Raw genomic sequence first — 20,957 nt, forward strand, 5'->3', positions numbered from 1 at the left:
TCTTCCTTCTTTTCACACTGTCAATTAAGTTAGCATTGTGGAGTCACTACAATGTTGTTGATCCGTCCTCAGTGTTCTCCTATCAGAGCCATTAAACTCCGTAACTGTTTTAAAGTCACCATTGGCCTCATGATAAAATCCGTGAGTGGTTTATTTCCTCTGTGTTGAATGACCTCTTCATAGCTATAACATAATGTGTTTCTTAGGACAGTGTTGAATGACCTCTTCATAGCTATAACATAATGTGTTTCTTAGGACAGTGTTGCTCACCTCTGTTCCTTGACTACCCCCAAACTGTACCTCACACATTATTATTATTATTGGAGCCCCGGACATACACAGCTTATTTAACTATTCAAGGGCCTGATGATTTAAAGATCACTTATTACGAGTAAACAGGAGGAAGATGCTACATTATAAAATATATAATTTATTGTAAATCCATTAAAAACAGAGTGATGTTTCGGTTATATAACTTTTTCAGACAGAGGACCAGCTCCCGTGAAACGTTTGGCTGCATATTAAACTCCTCTTTCCTCTGCTTCCAGCTAAGACAGAAGAGAAAGTGTTGTTCTTGTATGGCCTTTATTAACAGATCACATAACAGTATGGTACCAGCAGACAGTCAGGGGCCTTCTTTATGCAGGATCATAACAGTATGGTACCAGCAGACAGTCAGGGGCCTTCATTATGTTGAATCATAACAGTATGGTACCAGCAGACAGCCAGGGGCCTTCTTTCTGTTGGATCATAACAGTATGGTACCAGCAGACAGTCAGGGACCTTCTTTATGTTGGATCATAACAGTATGGTACCAGCAGACAGTCAGGGACCTTCTTTATGTTGGATGGTAACAGTATGGTACCAGCAGACAGTCAGGGACCTTCTTTATGTTGGATCATAACAGTATGGTACCAGCAGACAGTCAGGGGCCTTCTTTATGTTGAATCATAACAGTATGGTACCAGCAGACAGCCAGGGGCCTTCTTTATGTTGAATCATAACAGTATGGTACCAGCAGACAGTCAGGGGCCTTCTTTATGTTGGATCTTATTTCATTGTCCAGCTCTTCTGAAACGTTTGGAGGTTACGTTAATAACCCCCCCCCCCCCCCCCCCCCCTCTCATTGCGTCTAGCTAAGACCGATGCAGACTTCAAGGCGTTTCTGGAAGAGAGGAACCCTAAACAGCAACACTCCTCAACCCTGGAGTCCTACCTGATCAAACCCATCCAGAGAGTCCTGAAGTATCCACTACTACTGAGAGAGCTGTACTCACTGACTGACCCTGACAGTGAAGAACACTATCACCTGAATGGTAAGGAGGGAGGGAGGGAGGGAGGGAGGGAGGGAGGGGAGGGGGGGCGAGGCAAGGAGGGAGGGAGGGAGGGGGAGGAGAGAGGGGGGAGGCAGGGAGGGGTATATGTGACAATAAAATATAAACATTTTTAATATTACAATTTTTTTCAATGGGATGCAGAAGGCTTATGTTTAGTATAATAGTGTTCATCTTCTCTTCTCTCTACATCCTGTCCAGTTGCTATGAAGGCCATGAACAAGGTGGCCAGTCACATCAATGAGATGCAGAAGATCCACGAGGAGTTTGGGTTGGTGTTTGACCAGCTTATAGCAGAGCAGAGTGGAGACAAAAAAGAGGTGCGTTGTTGTTGGAAGTCTTCTCGTGTTCTGGGGTATCAAGACAGAGGGACAGTGTTGTTGGAAGTCTTCTCGTGTTCTGGGGTATCAAGACAGAGGGACAGTGTTGTTGGAAGTCTTCTCGTGTTCTGTGGTATCAAGACAGAGGGACAGTGTTGTTGGAAGTCTCCTCATGTTCTGGGGTATCAAGACAGAGGGACAGTGTTGTTGGAAGTCTCCTCGTGTTCTGTGGTATCAAGACAGAGGGACAGTGTTGTTGGAAGTCTTCTCGTGTTCTGTGGTATCAAGACAGAGGGACAGTGTTGTTGGAAGTCTTCTCGTGTTCTGGGGTATCAAGACAGAGGGACAGTGTTGTTGGAAGTCTTCTCGTGTTCTGTGTTATCAAGACAGAGGGACAGTGTTGTTGGAAGTCTCCTCATGTTCTGGGGTGTCAAGACAGAGGGACAGTGTTGTTGGAAGTCTCCTCGTGTTCTGTGGTATCAAGACAGAGGGACAGTGTTGTTGGAAGTCTTCTCGTGTTCTGGGGTATCAAGACAGAGGGACAGTGTTGTTGGAAGTCTTCTCGTGTTCTGGGGTATCAAGACAGAGGGACAGTGTTGTTGGAAGTCTCCTCATGTTCTGTGGTATCAAGACAGAGGGACAGTGTTGTTGGAAGTCTTCTCGTGTTCTGTGTTATCAAGACAGAGGGACAGTGTTGTTGGAAGTCTTCTCGTGTTCTGTGGTATCAAGACAGAGGGACAGTGTTGTTGGAAGTCTTCTCGTGTTCTGTGGTATCAAGACAGAGGGACAGTGTTGTTGGAAGTCTCCTCGTGTTCTGTGGTATCAAGACAGAGGGACAGTGTTGTTGGAAGTCTCCTCGTGTTCTGTGGTATCAAGACAGAGGGACAGTGTTGTTGGAAGTCTCCTCGTGTTCTGTGGTATCAAGACAGAGGGACAGTGTTGTTGGAAGTCTCCTCCTGTTCTGTGGTATCAAGACAGAGGGACAGTGTTGTTGGAAGTCTCCTCGTGTTCTGTGGTATCAAGACAGAGGGACAGTGTTGTTGGAAGTCTCCTCGTGTTCTGTGGTATCAAGACAGAGGGACAGTGTTGTTGGAAGTCTCCTCGTGTTCTGTGTTATCAAGACAGAGGGACAGTGTTCTTGGAAGTCTCCTCATGTTCTGTGGTATCAAGACAGAGGGACAGTGTTCTTGGAAGTCTTCTCATGTTCTCCAGGTGTGTCTGTGGTATCAGTGGCTGTGTGGTTCTAATTACACCCTATTTGCTACACACTGTACTTCTTTTGAAAGGCCCATAGCTCGGGTCTAAGGAAGTGCACTAAATTGGGAATAGGGCGTTGTTTGAGAATTTCCCAGAGTATGTTGAGGGATTGCATTGCTGTAACATTAAGGTGTTGTTAATGTAACATGGTTGTGTTGCAACATGGTTGTGTTGTAACATGGGTGTAACTTGGTTGTTTTGTAGCATGGTTGTGTTGTAACATGGTTGTAGCATGGTTGTGTTGTAACATGGTTGTGTTGTAACATGGTTGTAGCATGGTTGTGTTGTAACATGGTTGTGTTGTAACATGGTTGTGTTGTAACATGGTTGTGTTGTAACATGGTTGTAGCATGGTTGTGTTGTAACATTGTTGTGTTGTAACAGGGTTGTAACATGGTTGTGTTGTAACATGGTTGTGTTGTAACATGGTTGTAGCATGGTTGTGTTGTAACATTGTTGTGTTGTAACATGGTTGTGTTGTAACTTGGTTGTGTTGTAACATGGTTGTAACATTGTTGTGTTGTAACATGGTTGTAACATTGTTGTGTTGTAACATGGTTGTAACATGGTTGTGTTGCAACATGGTTGCAATATGGTTGTGTTGCAACATGGTTGTGTTGCAACATGGTTGTGTTGCAACATGGTTGTGTTGCAACATGGTTGTGTTGTAACATGGGTGTAACATGGTTGTGTTGTAACATTGTTGTGTTGTAACATGTTTGTAACATGGCTGTGTTGTAACATGGTTGTAACATGGCTGTGTTGTAACAGGGTTGTAACATGGTTGTGTTGCAACATGGTTGTGTTGTAACGTTGGTGTATTGTTAATGTAACATTGCTGTAACATTAGTGTGTTGTAACATGGGTGTAACATGGTTGTGTTGTAACATGGGTGTGTTGTGTGTTGTAGGTTGCTGATCTGTCGATGGGTGACTTGCTGCTCCACACCAGCGTAGCCTGGATCAACCCTCCCTCCTCCCTGGGCAAATGGAAAAAAGACCCCCAACTGGCTGCATTCAGTACGTTAAGGACAAGACCTAGTGTGCATCTGAAATGGCCTACTCAGAACCATGTAGCTAATGGGGTTCTAGTTCTAGAACAGGACCAAGCTACTTAGAACCTTCTCTAGATCACTCTCAAGCTGACTGTCTGTTACATAAGGATACATGTACCACTCTGTCTAATGACATAGACTGTGTCCCCTATTCCTGTTATAGTGCACAACTTTTGACCACAGGCAATTTGGGACTGAGTGCAAGCCTGATCACTCCAATTAACATAATACTATATTATGGTAGCTTATTCATGTATTTGAAACGTATTCCATATACACTGAAATCTTTCTGCTAACCCTTTTCATCACCTGCTTCATGGTTCAGTCTTCAGAACAGCCGTGGTGTTTGTGTGTAAGGATGGATCCAAGCAGAAGAAGAAAATGGTAAGTTCCATCTCTTAACACAACAAAACGTTCAACCATAGTTTCTCTGAATCCTACCAGTGATATTCCATTCCCATCAAGTGGTTCTAATTTATTTGGCTTTGTTGAAGTGGGTCAGTGGTACCTTCCATAACTAGTCCAGTGGTACCTTCCGTAACTAGTCCAGTGGTACCTTCCATAACTAGTCCAGTGGTACCTTCCATAACTAGTCCAGTGGTACCTTCCATACCTAGTCCAGTGGGTCAGTGGTACCTTCCATAACTAGTCCACTGGTACCTTCCATAACTAGTCCAGTGGTACCTTCCATACCTAGTCCAGTGGGTCAGTGGTACCTTCCATAACTAGTCCACTGGTACCTTCCATACCTAGTCCAGTGGTAACTTCCATAACTAGTCCAGTGGTACCTTCCATAACTAGTCCAGTGGTACCTTCCGTAACTAGTCCAGTGGTACCTTCCATAACTAGTCCAGTGGTACCTTCCATAACTAGTCCAGTGGGTCAGTGGTACCTTCCATAACTAGTCCACTGGTACCTTACATACCTAGTCCAGTGGTACCTTCCATACCTAGTCCAGTGGGTCAGTGGTACCTTCCATAACTAGTCCACTGGTACCTTCCATACCTAGTCCAGTGGTACCTTCCATACCTAGTCCAGTGGGTCAGTGGTACCTTCCATAACTAGTCCACTGGTACCTTCCATACCTAGTCCAGTGGTAACTTCCATAACTAGTCCAGTGGTACCTTCCATAACTAGTCCAGTGGTACCTTCCATAACTAGTCCAGTGGTACCTTCCATAACTAGTCCAGTGGTACCTTTCCATAACTAGTCCAGTGGTACCTTCCATAACTAGTCCAGTGGTACCTTCCATAACTAGTCCAGTGGTACCTTCCATAACTAGTCCAGTGGTCCAGTGGTACCTTCCATAACTAGTCCAGTGGTCCAGTGCTACCTTCCATACCTAGTCCAGTGGTCCAGTGGTACCTTCCATAACTAGTCCAGTGGTACTTCCATAACTAGTCCAGTGGTACCTTCCATACCTAGTCCAGTGGGTCAGTGGTACCTTCCATAACTAGTCCAGTGGTACCTTCCGTAACTAGTCCAGTGGTACCTTCCGTAACTAGTCCAGTGGTACCTTCCATAACTAGTCCAGTGGGTCAGTGGTACCTTCCATAACTAGTCCAGTGGTTCAGTGGTACCTTCCATAACTAGTCCAGTGGTTCAGTGGTACCTTCCATAACTAGTCCAGTGGGTCACTGGTATCTTCCATAACTAGTCCAATGGTAACTTCCATAACTAGTCCAGTGGTTCAGTGGTACCTTCCATAACTAGTCCAGTGGTACCTTCCATAACTAGTCCAGTGGTACCTTCCATAACTAGTCCAGTGGTACCTTCCATAACTAGTCCAGTGGTGCCTTCCATAACTAGTCCAGTGGTACCTTCCATAACTAGTCCAGTGGGTCAGTGGTACCTTCCATAACTAGTCCAGTGGGACCTTCCATAACTAGTCCAGTGGGTCACTGGTACCTTCCATAACTAGTCCAGTGGTACCTTCCATAACTAGTCCAGTGGGTCACTGGTAACTTCCATAACTAGTCCAGTGGTACCTTCCATAACTAGTCCAGTGGTACCTTCCATAACTAGTCCAGTGGTGCCTTCCATAACTAGTCCAGTGGGTCAGTGGTACCTTCCATAACTAGACCAGTGGGTCACTGGTACCTTCCATAACTAGTCCAGTGGTACCTTCCATAACTAGTCCAGTGGTTCAGTGGTACCTTCCATAACTAGTCCAGTGGGTCAGTGGTACCTTCCATAATTAGTCCAGTGGTACCTTCCATAACTAGTCCAGTGGTACCTTCCATAACTAGTCCAGTGGTACCTTCCATAACTAGTCCAGTGGTTCAGTGGTACCTTCCAAAACTAGTCCAGTGGTACCTTCCATAACTAGTCCAGTGGTAACTTCCATAACTAGTCCAGTGGGTCAGTGGTACCTTCCATAACTAGTCCAGTGGTGCCTTCCATAACTAGTCCAGTGGTTCAGTGGTACCTTCCATAACTAGTCCAGTGGTACCTTCCATAACTAGTCCAGTGGTACCTTCCATAACTAGTCCAGTGGTCCAGTGGTACCTTCCATAACTAGTCCAGTGGTAACTTCCATAACTAGTCCAGTGGGTCAGTGGTGCCTTCCATAACTAGTCCAGTGGTTCAGTGGTACCTTCCATAACTAGTCCAGTGGTACCTTCCATAACTAGTCCAGTGGTACCTTCCATAACTAGTCCAGTGGTTCAGTGGTACCTTCCGTAACTAGTCCAGTGGTACCTTCCATAACTAGTCCAGTGGGTCTGTGGTACCTTCCGTAACTAGTCCAGTGGTGCCTTCCATAACTAGTCCAGTGGTACCTTCCATACCTAGTCCAGTGGTACCTTCCATAACTAGTCCAGTGGTACCTTCCATAACTAGTCCAGTGGGTCAGTGGTACCTTCCATAACTAGTCCAGTGGTACCTTCCATAACTAGTCCAGTGGTACCTTCCATAACTAGTCCAGTGGTGCCTTCCATAACTAGTCCAGTGGTACCTTCCATAACTAGTCCAGTGGGTCAGTGGTACCTTCCATAACTAGTCCAGTGGGACCTTCCATAACTAGTCCAGTGGGTCACTGGTACCTTCCATAACTAGTCCAGTGGTACCTTCCATAACTAGTCCAGTGGGTCACTGGTAACTTCCATAACTAGTCCAGTGGTACCTTCCATAACTAGTCCAGTGGTACCTTCCATAACTAGTCCAGTGGTGCCTTCCATAACTAGTCCAGTGGGTCAGTGGTACCTTCCATAACTAGACCAGTGGGTCACTGGTACCTTCCATAACTAGTCCAGTGGTACCTTCCATAACTAGTCCAGTGGTTCAGTGGTACCTTCCATAACTAGTCCAGTGGGTCAGTGGTACCTTCCATAATTAGTCCAGTGGTACCTTCCATAACTAGTCCAGTGGTACCTTCCATAACTAGTCCAGTGGTACCTTCCATAACTAGTCCAGTGGTTCAGTGGTACCTTCCAAAACTAGTCCAGTGGTACCTTCCATAACTAGTCCAGTGGTAACTTCCATAACTAGTCCAGTGGGTCAGTGGTACCTTCCATAACTAGTCCAGTGGTGCCTTCCATAACTAGTCCAGTGGTTCAGTGGTACCTTCCATAACTAGTCCAGTGGTACCTTCCATAACTAGTCCAGTGGTACCTTCCATAACTAGTCCAGTGGTCCAGTGGTACCTTCCATAACTAGTCCAGTGGTAACTTCCATAACTAGTCCAGTGGGTCAGTGGTACCTTCCATAACTAGTCCAGTGGTGCCTTCCATAACTAGTCCAGTGGTTCAGTGGTACCTTCCATAACTAGTCCAGTGGTACCTTCCATAACTAGTCCAGTGGTACCTTCCATAACTAGTCCAGTGGTTCAGTGGTACCTTCCGTAACTAGTCCAGTGGTACCTTCCATAACTAGTCCAGTGGGTCTGTGGTACCTTCCGTAACTAGTCCAGTGGTGCCTTCCATAACTAGTCCAGTGGTACCTTCCATACCTAGTCCAGTGGTACCTTCCATAACTAGTCCAGTGGTACCTTCCATAACTAGTCCAGTGGGTCAGTGGTACCTTCCATAACTAGTCCAGTGGTACCTTCCATAACTAGTCCAGTGGTACCTTCCATAACTAGTTCAGTGGTACCTTCCATAACTAGTCCAGTGGTACCTTCCATAACTAGTCCAGTGGTTCAGTGGTACCTTCCATAACTAGTCCAGTGGTACCTTCCATAACTAGTCCAGTGGTATCTTCCATAACTAGTCCAGTGGTTCAGTGGTACCTTCCATACCTAGTCCAGTGGTACCTTCCATAACTAGTCCAGTGGTACCTTCCATAACTAGTCCAGTGGTACCTTCCGTAACTAGTCCAGTGGTACCTTCCATAACTAGTCCAGTGGGTCTGTGGTACCTTCCGTAACTAGTCCAGTGGTGCCTTCCATAACTAGTCCAGTGGTTCAGTGGTACCTTCCATAACTAGTCCAGTGGTACCTTCCATACCTAGTTGAGTGGTACCTTCCATAACTAGTCCAGTGGTACCTTCCATACCTAGTCCAGTGGTACCTTCCATAACTAGTCCAGTGGTACCTTCCATAACTAGTCCAGTGGTTCAGTGGTACCTTCCATAACTAGTCCAGTGGTACCTTCCATAACTAGTCCAGTGGGTCTGTGGTACCTTCCGTAACTAGTCCAGTGGTGCCTTCCATAACTAGTCCAGTGGTTCAGTGGTACCTTCCATAACTAGTCCAGTGGTACCTTCCATAACTAGTCCAGTGGGTCAGTGGTACCTTCCATAACTAGTCCAGTGGTTCAGTGGTACCTTCCATACCTAGTCCAGTGGTACCTTCCATACCTAGTCCAGTGGTATCTTCCATAACTAGTCCAGTGGTACCTTCCATAACTAGTCCAGTGGTACCTTCCATAACTAGTCCAGTGGTACCTTCCATAACTAGTCCAGTGGTACCTTCCATAACTAGTTCAGTGGTACCTTCCATAACTAGTCCAGTGGTACCTTCCATAACTAGTCCAGTGGTTCAGTGGTACCTTCCATAACTAGTCCAGTGGTACCTTCCATAACTAGTCCAGTGGTATCTTCCATAACTAGTCCAGTGGTTCAGTGGTACCTTCCATACCTAGTCCAGTGGTACCTTCCATAACTAGTCCAGTGGTACCTTCCATAACTAGTCCAGTGGTACCTTCCGTAACTAGTCCAGTGGTACCTTCCATAACTAGTCCAGTGGGTCTGTGGTACCTTCCGTAACTAGTCCAGTGGTGCCTTCCATAACTAGTCCAGTGGTTCAGTGGTACCTTCCATAACTAGTCCAGTGGTACCTTCCATACCTAGTTGAGTGGTACCTTCCATAACTAGTCCAGTGGTACCTTCCATACCTAGTCCAGTGGTACCTTCCATAACTAGTCCAGTGGTACCTTCCATAACTAGTCCAGTGGTTCAGTGGTACCTTCCATAACTAGTCCAGTGGTACCTTCCATAACTAGTCCAGTGGGTCTGTGGTACCTTCCGTAACTAGTCCAGTGGTGCCTTCCATAACTAGTCCAGTGGTTCAGTGGTACCTTCCATAACTAGTCCAGTGGTACCTTCCATAACTAGTCCAGTGGGTCAGTGGTACCTTCCATAACTAGTCCAGTGGTTCAGTGGTACCTTCCATACCTAGTCCAGTGGTACCTTCCATACCTAGTCCAGTGGTATCTTCCATAACTAGTCCAGTGGTACCTTCCATAACTAGTCCAGTGGTACCTTCCATAACTAGTCCAGTGGTACCTTCCATAACTAGTCCAGTGGTACCTTCCATAACTAGTCCAGTGGTGCCTTCCATAACTAGTCCAGTGGTTCAGTGGTACCTTCCATAACTAGTCCATTGGTACCTTCCATAACTAGTCCATTGGTACCTTCCATAACTAGTCAAGTGGTACCTTCCATAACTAGTCCAGTGGTACCTTCCATACCTAGTCCAGTGGTACCTTCCATAACTAGTCCAGTGGTTCAGTGGTACCTTCCATACCTAGTCCAGTGGTATCTTCCATAACTAGTCCAGTGGTACCTTCCATAACTAGTCCAGTGGTACCTTCCATAACTAGTCCAGTGGTACCTTCCATAACTAGTCCAGTGGTGCCTTCCATAACTAGTCCAGTGGTTCAGTGGTACCTTCCATAACTAGTCCATTGGTACCTTCCATAACTAGTCAAGTGGTACCTTCCATACCTAGTCCAGTGGTACCTTCCATAACTAGTCCAGTGGTACCTTCCATAACTAGTCCAGTGGTACCTTCCGTAACTACTCCAGTGGTTCAGTGGTACCTTCCATAACTGGGTCAGTGGTACCTTCCATAACTAGTCCAGTGGTACCTTCCGTAACTAGTCCAGTGGTGCCTTCCATAACTAGTCCAGTGGTTCAGTGGTACCTTCCATAACTAGTCCAGTGGTACCTTCCATACCTAGTCCAGTGGTAACTTCCATAACTAGTCCAGTGGTACCTTCCATAACTAGTCCATTGGTACCTTCCATAACTAGTCCAGTGGTACCTTCCATAACTAGTCCAGTGGTACCTTCCGTAACTAGTCCAGTGGTACCTTCCATAACTAGTCCAGTGGGTCAATGGTACCTTCCATAACTAGTCCAGTGGTAACTTCCATAACTAGTCCATTGGTACCTTCCATAACTAGTCCAGTGGTACCTTCCATAACTAGTCCAGTGGTACCTTCCGTAACTAGTCCAGTGGTACCTTCCATAACTAGTCCAGTGGGTCAATGGTACCTTCCATAACTGGTTCAGTGGTACCAGCTGATGTATTTTAAAAGGCATATCACACAGCCATCTAAACCAACCTGCAGTTTAAGTGTCATAAATTAACTAAAATTGTCACATTCCAGTAACTTAGAAACTTAAAGTCTTCATAAGCACTATATAGATGCTTTGGCAATAATTTATGCATCTGTTGGGGGGGGTGTATCTGTCTGTTGGGGGGAGTATCTAAGGTCCGTCTGTGTGTCTCAGGGTGGCTCCCATCGAGTGTCGTCCGTCTCGTCTGACGACAAGGACCCGTTCCACTTCCGTCACATGATCTCCACAGACACCCTCCAAGTCCGAGCCCTCAATAACCAAGGTACAGTTTATTATAGAGCCCTCAATAACCAAGGTCCAGTTCAATATAGAGCCCTCAATAACCAAGGTACAGTTCAATATAGAGCCCTCAATAACCAAGGTACAGTTCAATATAGAGCCCTCAATAACCAAGGTACAGTTCAATATGGAGCCCTCAATAACCAAGGTACAGTTCAATATGGAGCCCTCAATAACCAAGGTACAGTTTAATATAGAGCCCTCAATAACCAAGGTACAGTTCAATATAGAGCCCTCAATAACCAAGGTACAGTTTATTATAGAGCCCTCAATAACCAAGGTACAGTTCAATATAGAGCCCTCAATAACCAAGGCCCAGTTCAATATAGAGCCCTCAATAACCAAGGTACAGTTCAATATGGAGCCCTCAATAACCAAGGTACAGTTCAATATAGAGCCCTCAATAACCAAGGTACAGTTCAATATAGAGCCCTCAATAACCAAGGTACAGTTCAATATGGAGCCCTCAATAACCAAGGTACAGTTCAATATGGAGCCCTCAATAACCAAGGTATAGTTCAATATGGAGCCCTCAATAACCAAGGTACAGTTTAATATAGAGCCCTCAATAACCAAGGTACAGTTCAATATGGAGCCCTCAATAACCAAGGTACAGTTTAATATAGAGCCCTCAATAACCAAGGTACAGTTCAATATGGAGCCCTCAATAACCAAGGTACAGTTCAATATGGAGCCCTCAATAACCAAGGTACAGTTCAATATGGAGCCCTCAATAACCAAGGTACAGTTCAATATGGAGCCCTCAATAACCAAGGTACAGTTTAATATAGAGCCCTCAATAACCAAGGTACAGTTCAATATGGAGCCCTCAATAACCAAGGTACAGTTCAATATGGAGCCCTCAATAACCAAGGTACAGTTCAATATGGAGCCCTCAATAACCAAGGTACAGTTCAATATAGAGCCCTCAATAACCAAGGTACAGTTTATTATAGAGCCCTCAATAACCAAGGTCCAGTTTATTATAGAGCCCTCAATAACCAAGGTACAGTTTATTATAGAGCCCTCAATAACCAAAGTACAGTTTATTATAGAGCCCTCAATAACCAAGGTACAGTTTAATATAGAGCCCTCAATAACCAAAGTACAGTTTAATATAGAGCCCCCTATAACCAAGGTACAGTTCAATATAGAGCCCTCAATAACCAAGGTACAGTACAGTTTAATAGAGAGCCCTCAATAACCAAGGTACAGTTTAATATAGAGCCCTCAATAACGAAGGTACAGTACAGTTTAATATAGAGCCCTCAATAACGAAGGTACAGTACAGTTTAATATAGAGCCCTCAATAACCAAGGTACAGTACAGTTTAATATAGAGCCCTCAATAACCAAGGTACAGTACAGTTTAATATAGAGCCCTCAATAACCAAGGTACAGTTTAATATAGAGCCCTCAATAACCAAGGTACAGTACAGTTTAATATAGAGCCCTCAATAACCAAGGTACAGTACAGTTTAATATAGAGCCCTCAATAACCAAGGTACAGTACAGTTTAATATACAGCCCTCAATAACCAAGGTACAGTTTAATATAGAGCCCTCAATAACCAAGGTACAGTACAGTTTAATATAGAGCCCTCAATAACGAAGGTACAGTACAGTTTAATATAGAGCCCTCAATAACCAAGGTACAGTTTAATATAGAGCCCTCAATAACCAAGGTACAGTTTAATATAAAGCCCTCAATAACCAAGGTACAGTACAGTTTAATATAGAGCCCTCGATAACAAAGGTACAGTTTAATATAGAGCCCTCAATAACCAAGGTACAGTTCAATATAGAGCCCTCAATAACCAAGGTACAGTACAGTTTAATATAGAGCCCTCAATAACCAAGGTACAGTTCAATATAGAGCCCCCAATAACCAAGGTACAGTTCAATATAGAGCCCTCAATAACCAAGGTACAGTTCAATAGAGAGCCATCAATAGCCAAGGTACAGTTTAATAGAGAGCCCTCAATAACCAAGGTACAGTTCAATATAGAGCCCTCAATAACCAAGGTACTGTTCAATATAGAGCCCTCAATAACCAAGGTACAGTACAGTTTAATATAGAGCCCTCAATAACCAAGGTACAGTACAGTTTAATATAGAGCCCTCAATAACCAAGGTACAGTACAGTTTAATATAGAGCCCTCTATAACCAAAGTACTGTTCAAAATGGAGCCCTTTATAACCAAGGTACAGTTTATTATAGAGCCTTCAATAACCAAGGTACAGTACAGTTTAATATAGAGCCCTCAATAACCAAAGTACTGTTCAATATAGAGCCCTCTATAACCAAGGTACAGTTCAATATAGAGCCCTCAATAACCAAGGTACAGTTTAATATAGAGCCCTCTATAACCAAGGTACAGTTTAATATAGAGCCCTCAATATCCAAGGTACAGTTTAATATAGAGCCCTCAATATCCAAGGTATAGTACAGTTTAGTATAGAACCCTCAATATCCAAGGTACAGTACAGTTTAATATAGAGCCCTCAATAACCAAGGTACAGTACAGTTTAATATAGAGCCCTCAATAACCAAGGTACAGTTTAATATAGAGCCCTCTATAACCAAGGTACAGTTTAATATAGAGCCCTCAATAACCAAGGTACAGTTTAATATAGAGCCCTCAATAACCAAGGTACAGTTTAATATAGAGCCCTCAATAACCAAGGTACAGTTTAATATAGAGCCCTCTATAACCAAGGTACAGTTTAATATAGAGCCCTCAATAACCAAGGTACAGTACAGTTTAATATAGAGCCCTCAATAACCAAGGTACAGTTTAATATAGAGCCCTCAATAACCAAGGTACAGTTTAATATAGAGCCCTCAATAACCAAGGCACAGTTTAATATAGAGCCCTCAATAACCAAGGTACAGTTTAATATAGAGCCCTCTATAACCAAGGTACAGTTTAATATAGAGCCCTCAATAACCAAGGTACAGTACAGTTTAATATAGAGCCCTCAATAACCAAGGTACAGTACAGTTTAATATAGAGCCCTCTATAACCAAGGTACAGTTTAATATAGAGCCCTCAATAACCAAGGTACAGTACAGTTTAATATAGAGCCCTCTATATCCAAGGTACAGTTTAATATAGAGCCCTCAATGACCAAGGTACAGTACACTCAGCTATGCTGATGAATCCTGAAATGCATTTACAGTTTATTAATCCATTATTTGAGTCATTTGGCAGAGGCTTGAGAGACACACTCTATAGACTCAACCATTCCTGTATTGACGTTGTAATGTTTTTCTCTGTCTGAATACCGACGTTATTTTTTGTAATGTTCTTCTCTGTCTGAATAGACAGGATGTTCTTTGTAATGTTCTTCTCTGTCTGAATAGACATGCTGTTCTTTGTAATGTTCTTCTCTGTCTGAATAGACAGGATGTTCTTTGCAATGTTCTTCTCTGTCTGAATAGACAGGATGTTCTTTGTAATGTTCTTCTCTGTCTGAATAGACAGGATGTTCTTTGTAATGTTCTTCTCTGTCTGAATAGACAGGATGTTCTTTGTAATGTTCTTCTCTGTCTGAATAGACAGGATGTTCTTTGTAATGTTCTTCTCTGTCTGAATAGACAGGATGTTCTTTATAATGTTCTCTGTCTGAATAGACATGATGTTCTTTGTAATGTTCTCTGTCTGAATAGACAGGATGTTCTTTAATGTTCTTCTTTGTCTAAATAGACAGGATGTTCTTTGTAATGTTCTTCTCTGTCTGAATAGACATGATGTTCTTTGTAATGTTCTCTGTCTGAATAGACAGGATGGAGTGAGATAAAGATAGTCAGTGACTAGAAATGAGTTGTTCTGTACGTGAGGTTATAACTGTGTGTGTGTGTGTGTGTGTGTGTGTGTGTGTGTGTGTGTGTGTGTGTGTGTGTGTGTGTGTGTGCGCGCGTGCTCGCCATGCAGATGGAGAGGGCTCTGCCGCGTGTGAGATCGTCCACATCAAGTCCGAGTCAGAAGGACGGCCGGAGAGGACATTCCACCTGTTCTGCAGGTGAGCCTCCTGATCTAACTGACATTTAATCCTAATTCCCTGTCACAGGTCAGTTAGGATCACCACTTTATTTTAAGAATGTGAAATGTCAGAATAATAGTAGAGACAATGATTTATTTCAGCTTTAATTTCTTTCATCACATTCCCAGAGGGTCAGAAGTTTACATGCACTCAATTAGTATTTGGTAGCATTGCCTTTAAATTGTTTAACTTGGGTCAAATGTTTTGGGGAGCCTTCCACAAGCTTCCCACAATAAATTGGGTAAATTTTGGCCCACTCCTCCTGACAGTGTGAATTATAAGTGAAATAATCTGTATGTAAACGATTTTTGGAAAAATTACTTGTGTCATGCACAAAGTAGATGTCCTCACCGACTTGCCAAAACTATAGTTTGTTCACAAGAAATTTGTGGATTGGTTGAAAAACGAGTTTTAATGACTCCAACCTAAAGTGTATGTAAACTTCTGACTTCAACTGTATGTATTAACCATCTGAGAATATTTTAATTATCCAACAAATTAAACCAATCAAATCCAATTTTATTTGTCACATGGCTTACTTACAAGCCCTTAACCAACAATGCAGTTCAAGAAATAAAGGTAAAAAATGTAATAAAAAGTAACACAATAAAATAACAATAACGAGGCTATATACAGGGGGTACCGGTACAGAGTCAATGTGGAGGCTATATACAGGGGGTACCGGTACAGAGTCAATGTGGAGGCTATATACAGGGGGTACCAGTACAGAGTCAGTGTGGAGGCTATATACAGGGGGTACCGGTACAGAGTCAATGTGGAGGCTATATACAGGGGGTACCGGTACAGAGTCAATGTGGAGGCTATATACAGGGGGTACCAGTACAGAGTCAGTGTGGAGGCTATATACAGGGGGTACCGGTACAGAGTCAATGTGGAGGCTATATACAGGGGGTACCAGTACAGAGTCAATGTGGAGGCTATATACAGGGGGTACCAGTACAGAGTCAGTGTGGAGGCTATATACAGGGGGTACCAGTACAGAGTCAGTGTGGAGGCTATATACAGGGGGTACCAGTACAGAGTCAATGTGGAGGCTATATACAGGGGGTACCAGTACAGAGTCAGTGTGGAGGCTATTTACAGGGGGTACCGGTACAGAGTCAATGTGGAGGCTATATACAGGGGGTACCGGTATAGAGTCAATGTGGAGGCTATATACAGGGGGTACCAGTACAGAGTCAATCTGGAGGCTATATACAGGGGGTACCGGTACAGAGTCAATGTGGAGGCTATATACAGGGGGTACCGGTACAGAGTCAATGTGGAGGCTATATACAGGGGGTACCGGTACCGAGTCAATGAGGAGGCTATATACAGGGGGTACCGGTACAGAGTCAATGAGGAGGCTATATACAGGGGGGTTACTGGTACAGAGTCAATGTGGAGGCTATATACAGGGGGTACCGGTATAGAGTCAATGTGGAGGCTATATACAGGGGGTACCAGTACAGAGTCAATGTGGAGGCTATATACAGGGGGGTACCAGTACAGAGTCAATGTGGAGGCTATATACAGGGGGTACCGGTACAGAGTCAATGTGGAGGCTATATACAGGGGGTACCGGTACAGAGTCAATGTGGAGGCTATATACAGGGGGTACCAGTACAGAGTCAATGTGGAGGCTATATACAGGGGGTACCGGTACAGAGTCAATGTGGAGGCTATATACAGGGGGTACCGGTACCGAGTCAATGAGGAGGCTATATACAGGGGGTACCGGTACAGAGTCAATGAGGAGGCTATATACAGGGGGGTTACTGGTACAGAGTCAATGTGGAGGCTATATACAGGGGGTACCGGTACAGAGTCAATGTGTGGGGGTACAGGTTAGTCCAGGTAATTTGTACATGTACGTAGGGGTAAAGTGACTATACATAGATAATAAACAGCGAGTAGCAGCAGTGTAAAAACAAAGGGGGAGGGTCAATGTAATAGTCCAGGTGGTCATTGGATTAATTGTTAAGTAGTCTAATATCTTGGAGTAAGGAGCTGTTAAGGAGCCTTTTGGACCTAGACAAGGCGCTCCGGTACCGCTTGCCGTGCGGTAGCAGAGAGAACAGTATATGACTTGGGTTCCTCTGACACCACCTAGTATATAGATCCTGTACGGCAGGAAGCCCTGCTCCAGTGATGTACTTGGCCGTACGCACTACCCTCTGTAGCGCCTTACGGTCGGATGCCGAGTAGTTGCCATACCAGGTGGTGATGCAACCGATCTGGATGCTCTCGATGGTACAGCTGTATAACTTTTTGACGATCTGTGAACCCATGCCAAATCTTTTCAAATCTCTCTTTCGTCCAGTTCTGTGGACTGTATGAAGGACTTCCTGAAGACAGTCCACTCCATCCTAAGAGATAAACAACGACGTCAACTGATGAAGACAGAGTCTCTACCTCCCAACCAGCAGTATGTCCCCTTCGGAGGCAAACGCCTCTGTGCCCTGAAGGGAGCCAGACCTGCCATGAACAGAGCAGGTAGGTGCTGTCGGGAGGGGAGAGGCGTGTGGGGGGTGGGATGGGATTGTGGATGATGGGATTGTGGGTGGGACGTGGGTTGTGTGTGTGTGTGTGCTTTTGTCAGTGTGTTTTAAAGCAGCTAACAGCTAACAGCTAGCTTACGTGGTGTATATTTTATATGTCATCTATTGACGTTGTTATCTAATCCATTCATCCCACTGAAACCTTGATGTCTGTTTCTCTTCCCTCTGCAGTGTCAGACCCGGCGAGGACCCTGGGCCGGAGGAAACTGGTGAGGAACCGTTTCACCATCGACACAGACATCGTCTTCGACAGCGAGCCAGACCAGGAGTCCCTTCTGTCTCCACTGTCTCCTGAAGAGCCTGAGGGACAGGGACAAAGGGAAGGACAGGGACGGGGCGAGGTGCAGGCAGGGGATACAGACCGCTGGGTGGAGGAGCAGTTTGACCTGGAGCGCTACGAGGAGGAGCAGGAGGCGCAGAAGGAGACAGAGGTGAAAGGAGGAGGAGACGTGAAACAAACAGAGATCCTTAGTGGTGATGAGGATTTCTGCCTGTCTGTCAGTGGACCCTCCACTGTATCACTGTCCAACACAGACCTAGAGGGGCCTGTAGGGGCCCTGTCCCTGGGAGAGGAAGGCCAAGAGAGGGGCCCTAAACACCCCCAGCCCCAGGGAGCCATGGAGACCACCACACCAGGGATGAGACTTTCCCATCTGGGGAAGCAGTGTGACCTAGCTGGGATGAGTGTGGATGACCAGGGGGCTAGGGAGGAAGGTGAGGACATCTGGCTACGCAGGGAGAACTGTCCTCTGGACTGTGGTGCTCAGACACTACAGAGATAGACTATAAGACCAGAAGACAGTTACAGACAGTGTGTTTCACCACTCAGACTTAGAGCTTTACATGAGTTACAAATGGCACCCTTTTCCCTATTTGGGGCCCATAAGGCTCTGGTCAAAAGTAGTGCACTATATAGGGAATAGGGCCCTGTCTAAAGTAGCGCACTATATAGGGAATAGGGTTCTATAAGGCCCTGGTCTAAAGTAGTGCACTATATAGGGAATAGGGTGCTATTTGGGACGCATACATGAGCTTCAAGAGATGATCAGTGAACAATCAATCAATCAATCCCCACCCATCATTAATACACGTGCGTAGATATGCATGGCACAGCTTCTTCAAACTGCTATATCGCCTCCCTGTCAGTGTACTTGAATGCCTTGTTGTGTACAGATAGAGTGGTGAAGCTCAAACTGAAGCCCTCCAATGGGAGCAATACTGGAATACAGGGAGAGGAGAGGGGTCTTATCGAATCAACCAATCATACGGAGACATGGCGGGGTCTTATCCAATCATATGGTGATGTGGATGCCAAACTGTGAGAGACTGACTGACTGGCTGGCTAGCTGGCTCACTGTCTGACAGTACAATCATGGACCCTAATCAATACTGTTGCTTGGCATGGTTTGCACATTGGGGCAGATTCCAGGGGTACTATAGGTTCCTGCCCATTGTTGTCAAATGTGCGTATTTGTTTTGAACACATGAAACGCAACGTTATGACTGTAACTACTGTTCCAAGAAGGAGGGAAATGAGGTACAACATACTATGGGGAGTCGCTCTTCGGGTGAAGGTTCTAGAATCACGCCTGACAAGGCCAATTACATCATCTCCTTGCTGGAAGCCACGCCTTCCACAGGTGATAAGTGTAAGGCTCAGATTAATTTCTTTAATTTAATACCGCTCTTCACCGAGCCCAGTAACGGGCGGTGCTGGGCCAAACAGGTGTTGTACCTCGTTTCCCTCCTTCAGAAAACACTAGTTATAGTCATAACGTTATGTTCCCATCCAGTCAGTCAACTTTGGTACAACATACTATGGGGAAATATAATCGCTCCCCAAGCCAACCCTAACGGATACTAAATGTACCTGATCCCACCAGATGCGGCAGTCTGGGTATTACGCACAATGTGTGCGTTGCCTAGTGACTTTCCCTTGTCCCAGCTGTAAGCACACTGTGTGACATCCAAGCGATGAAACTTCACAAGTGTGTGGTGATGCCCAACTATCTCCTAGAACATTTGCAGCCATTTACTTCCTTATGTCTGAAACACAGGCTTCCAGCGAGGGCAATTTTGGGGCTTCACCATGTTTCATTGAAATGTACAGCAGTGTGTCATCCGCATAGCAGTGAAATTTAACATGATGTTTCCGAATGACATCACCAAGATGTAAAATATAAAGAGAAAACAATAGTGGTCCCAAAACGGAACCTTGAGGAACACCAACATTTACAGTTGATTTGTCAAACCATCCACAGAGACAAACTGATATCTTTCCAACAGATAAGATCTAAATCAGGCCAGAACTTGTCCATGTAGACCAATTTGGGTTTCCAATCTCTCAATAGAATGTGGTGATCGATGGTATCAAAATGTCTAGGAGCACGAGGACAGATGCAGAGCCTCGGTCTGACGCCATTAAAAGGTCATTTACCACCTTCACAAGTGCAGTCTCAGTGCTATGATGGGGTCTAAAACCAGACTGAAGCGTTTCGTATACATTGTTTGTCTTCTGGAAGGCAGTGAGTTGCTGTGCAACAGCTTTCTCAAACATTTTTGAAAGGAATGGGAGATTCGATATAGGCTGATAGTTTTTTATATTTTCTGGGTCAAGGTTTGGCTTTTTGGTAGCAAAACAATTCAAAGGTAAACTCCTAGCCATCAGATTGGCCCATAGGATCCAAATCTCTTGCCAAACCTGTCCAAACGAGAATTGCCACAGGTCTCTGCCTAAAAGGCAAATTATTTCCCGCGAACCAAGGCTGCCTGGGCCAACAGGGAGCCACAATAATGAATGGTAAGCCCTCCTTGTGCACCTTCTCCAGTGTGGGCTGAATCAGAACCGCTGGCGGAAATGCGTAAAGGCGGGTGTGACATAGCGTCCGTTCCCAACAGACCACACTGGTCCCTCATTGAGAAAAATAGACAACCCTGGTCGTTTTCTCGCTATGCGTAAAGATCTCCGTCGGCCCTGTTGAACCTCTTCTATATCTGGGCAACAACAGTACGACAGTACACTGTCAGAAGTTCCAGGTAAGTCTCTTTGAAAAGATGCTAGGTGAGAGGGACAAGCCGAACGGGAGTACCAAAAACTCATAAGCTATTGCCTCATAATGGAATCTCAGGAACTTTCTGTGACTCGGGTACATGGGCACATGAAAGTACGCATCCTTAAGGTCGATGGTGCTGAGCCAATGGCCGAGGGACACACGGACTGTAACAGCCGCTGGTTTGTGAGCATCTTCAATTTGTGAACTCTGCAAAGTCGTCATCCGAACCTGGGCCCTGTATGTAACCAGCC

The 20,957-nt window shown here is 44.9% G+C and overlaps 1 protein-coding gene across 2 annotated transcripts in view; it reads left to right on the forward strand.

Moving 5' to 3' along the window:
• The window catches only part of LOC115206681 (TIAM Rac1 associated GEF 1), a 124,068-nt gene extending 104,329 nt beyond the window's left edge, over positions 1-19,739 (forward strand). For both annotated transcript variants that reach the window (XM_029773879.1, XM_029773880.1), the window contains exons 22-29: positions 1,137-1,316; positions 1,536-1,654; positions 3,822-3,930; positions 4,291-4,349; positions 10,922-11,030; positions 14,984-15,071; positions 17,416-17,588; positions 17,825-19,739. In XM_029773879.1, the coding sequence (XP_029629739.1) occupies positions 1,137-1,316; positions 1,536-1,654; positions 3,822-3,930; positions 4,291-4,349; positions 10,922-11,030; positions 14,984-15,071; positions 17,416-17,588; positions 17,825-18,435 (1,448 nt within the window). In that variant the 3' untranslated portion in view covers positions 18,436-19,739. The remainder of the gene's footprint in view (positions 1-1,136; positions 1,317-1,535; positions 1,655-3,821; positions 3,931-4,290; positions 4,350-10,921; positions 11,031-14,983; positions 15,072-17,415; positions 17,589-17,824) is intronic.
• The last annotated feature ends 1,218 nt before the right edge of the window (positions 19,740-20,957 follow it).

Source organism: Salmo trutta, chromosome 13 (assembly GCF_901001165.1).
Source record: "Salmo trutta chromosome 13, fSalTru1.1, whole genome shotgun sequence".
Lineage (NCBI taxonomy): Eukaryota > Metazoa > Chordata > Actinopteri > Salmoniformes > Salmonidae > Salmo > Salmo trutta.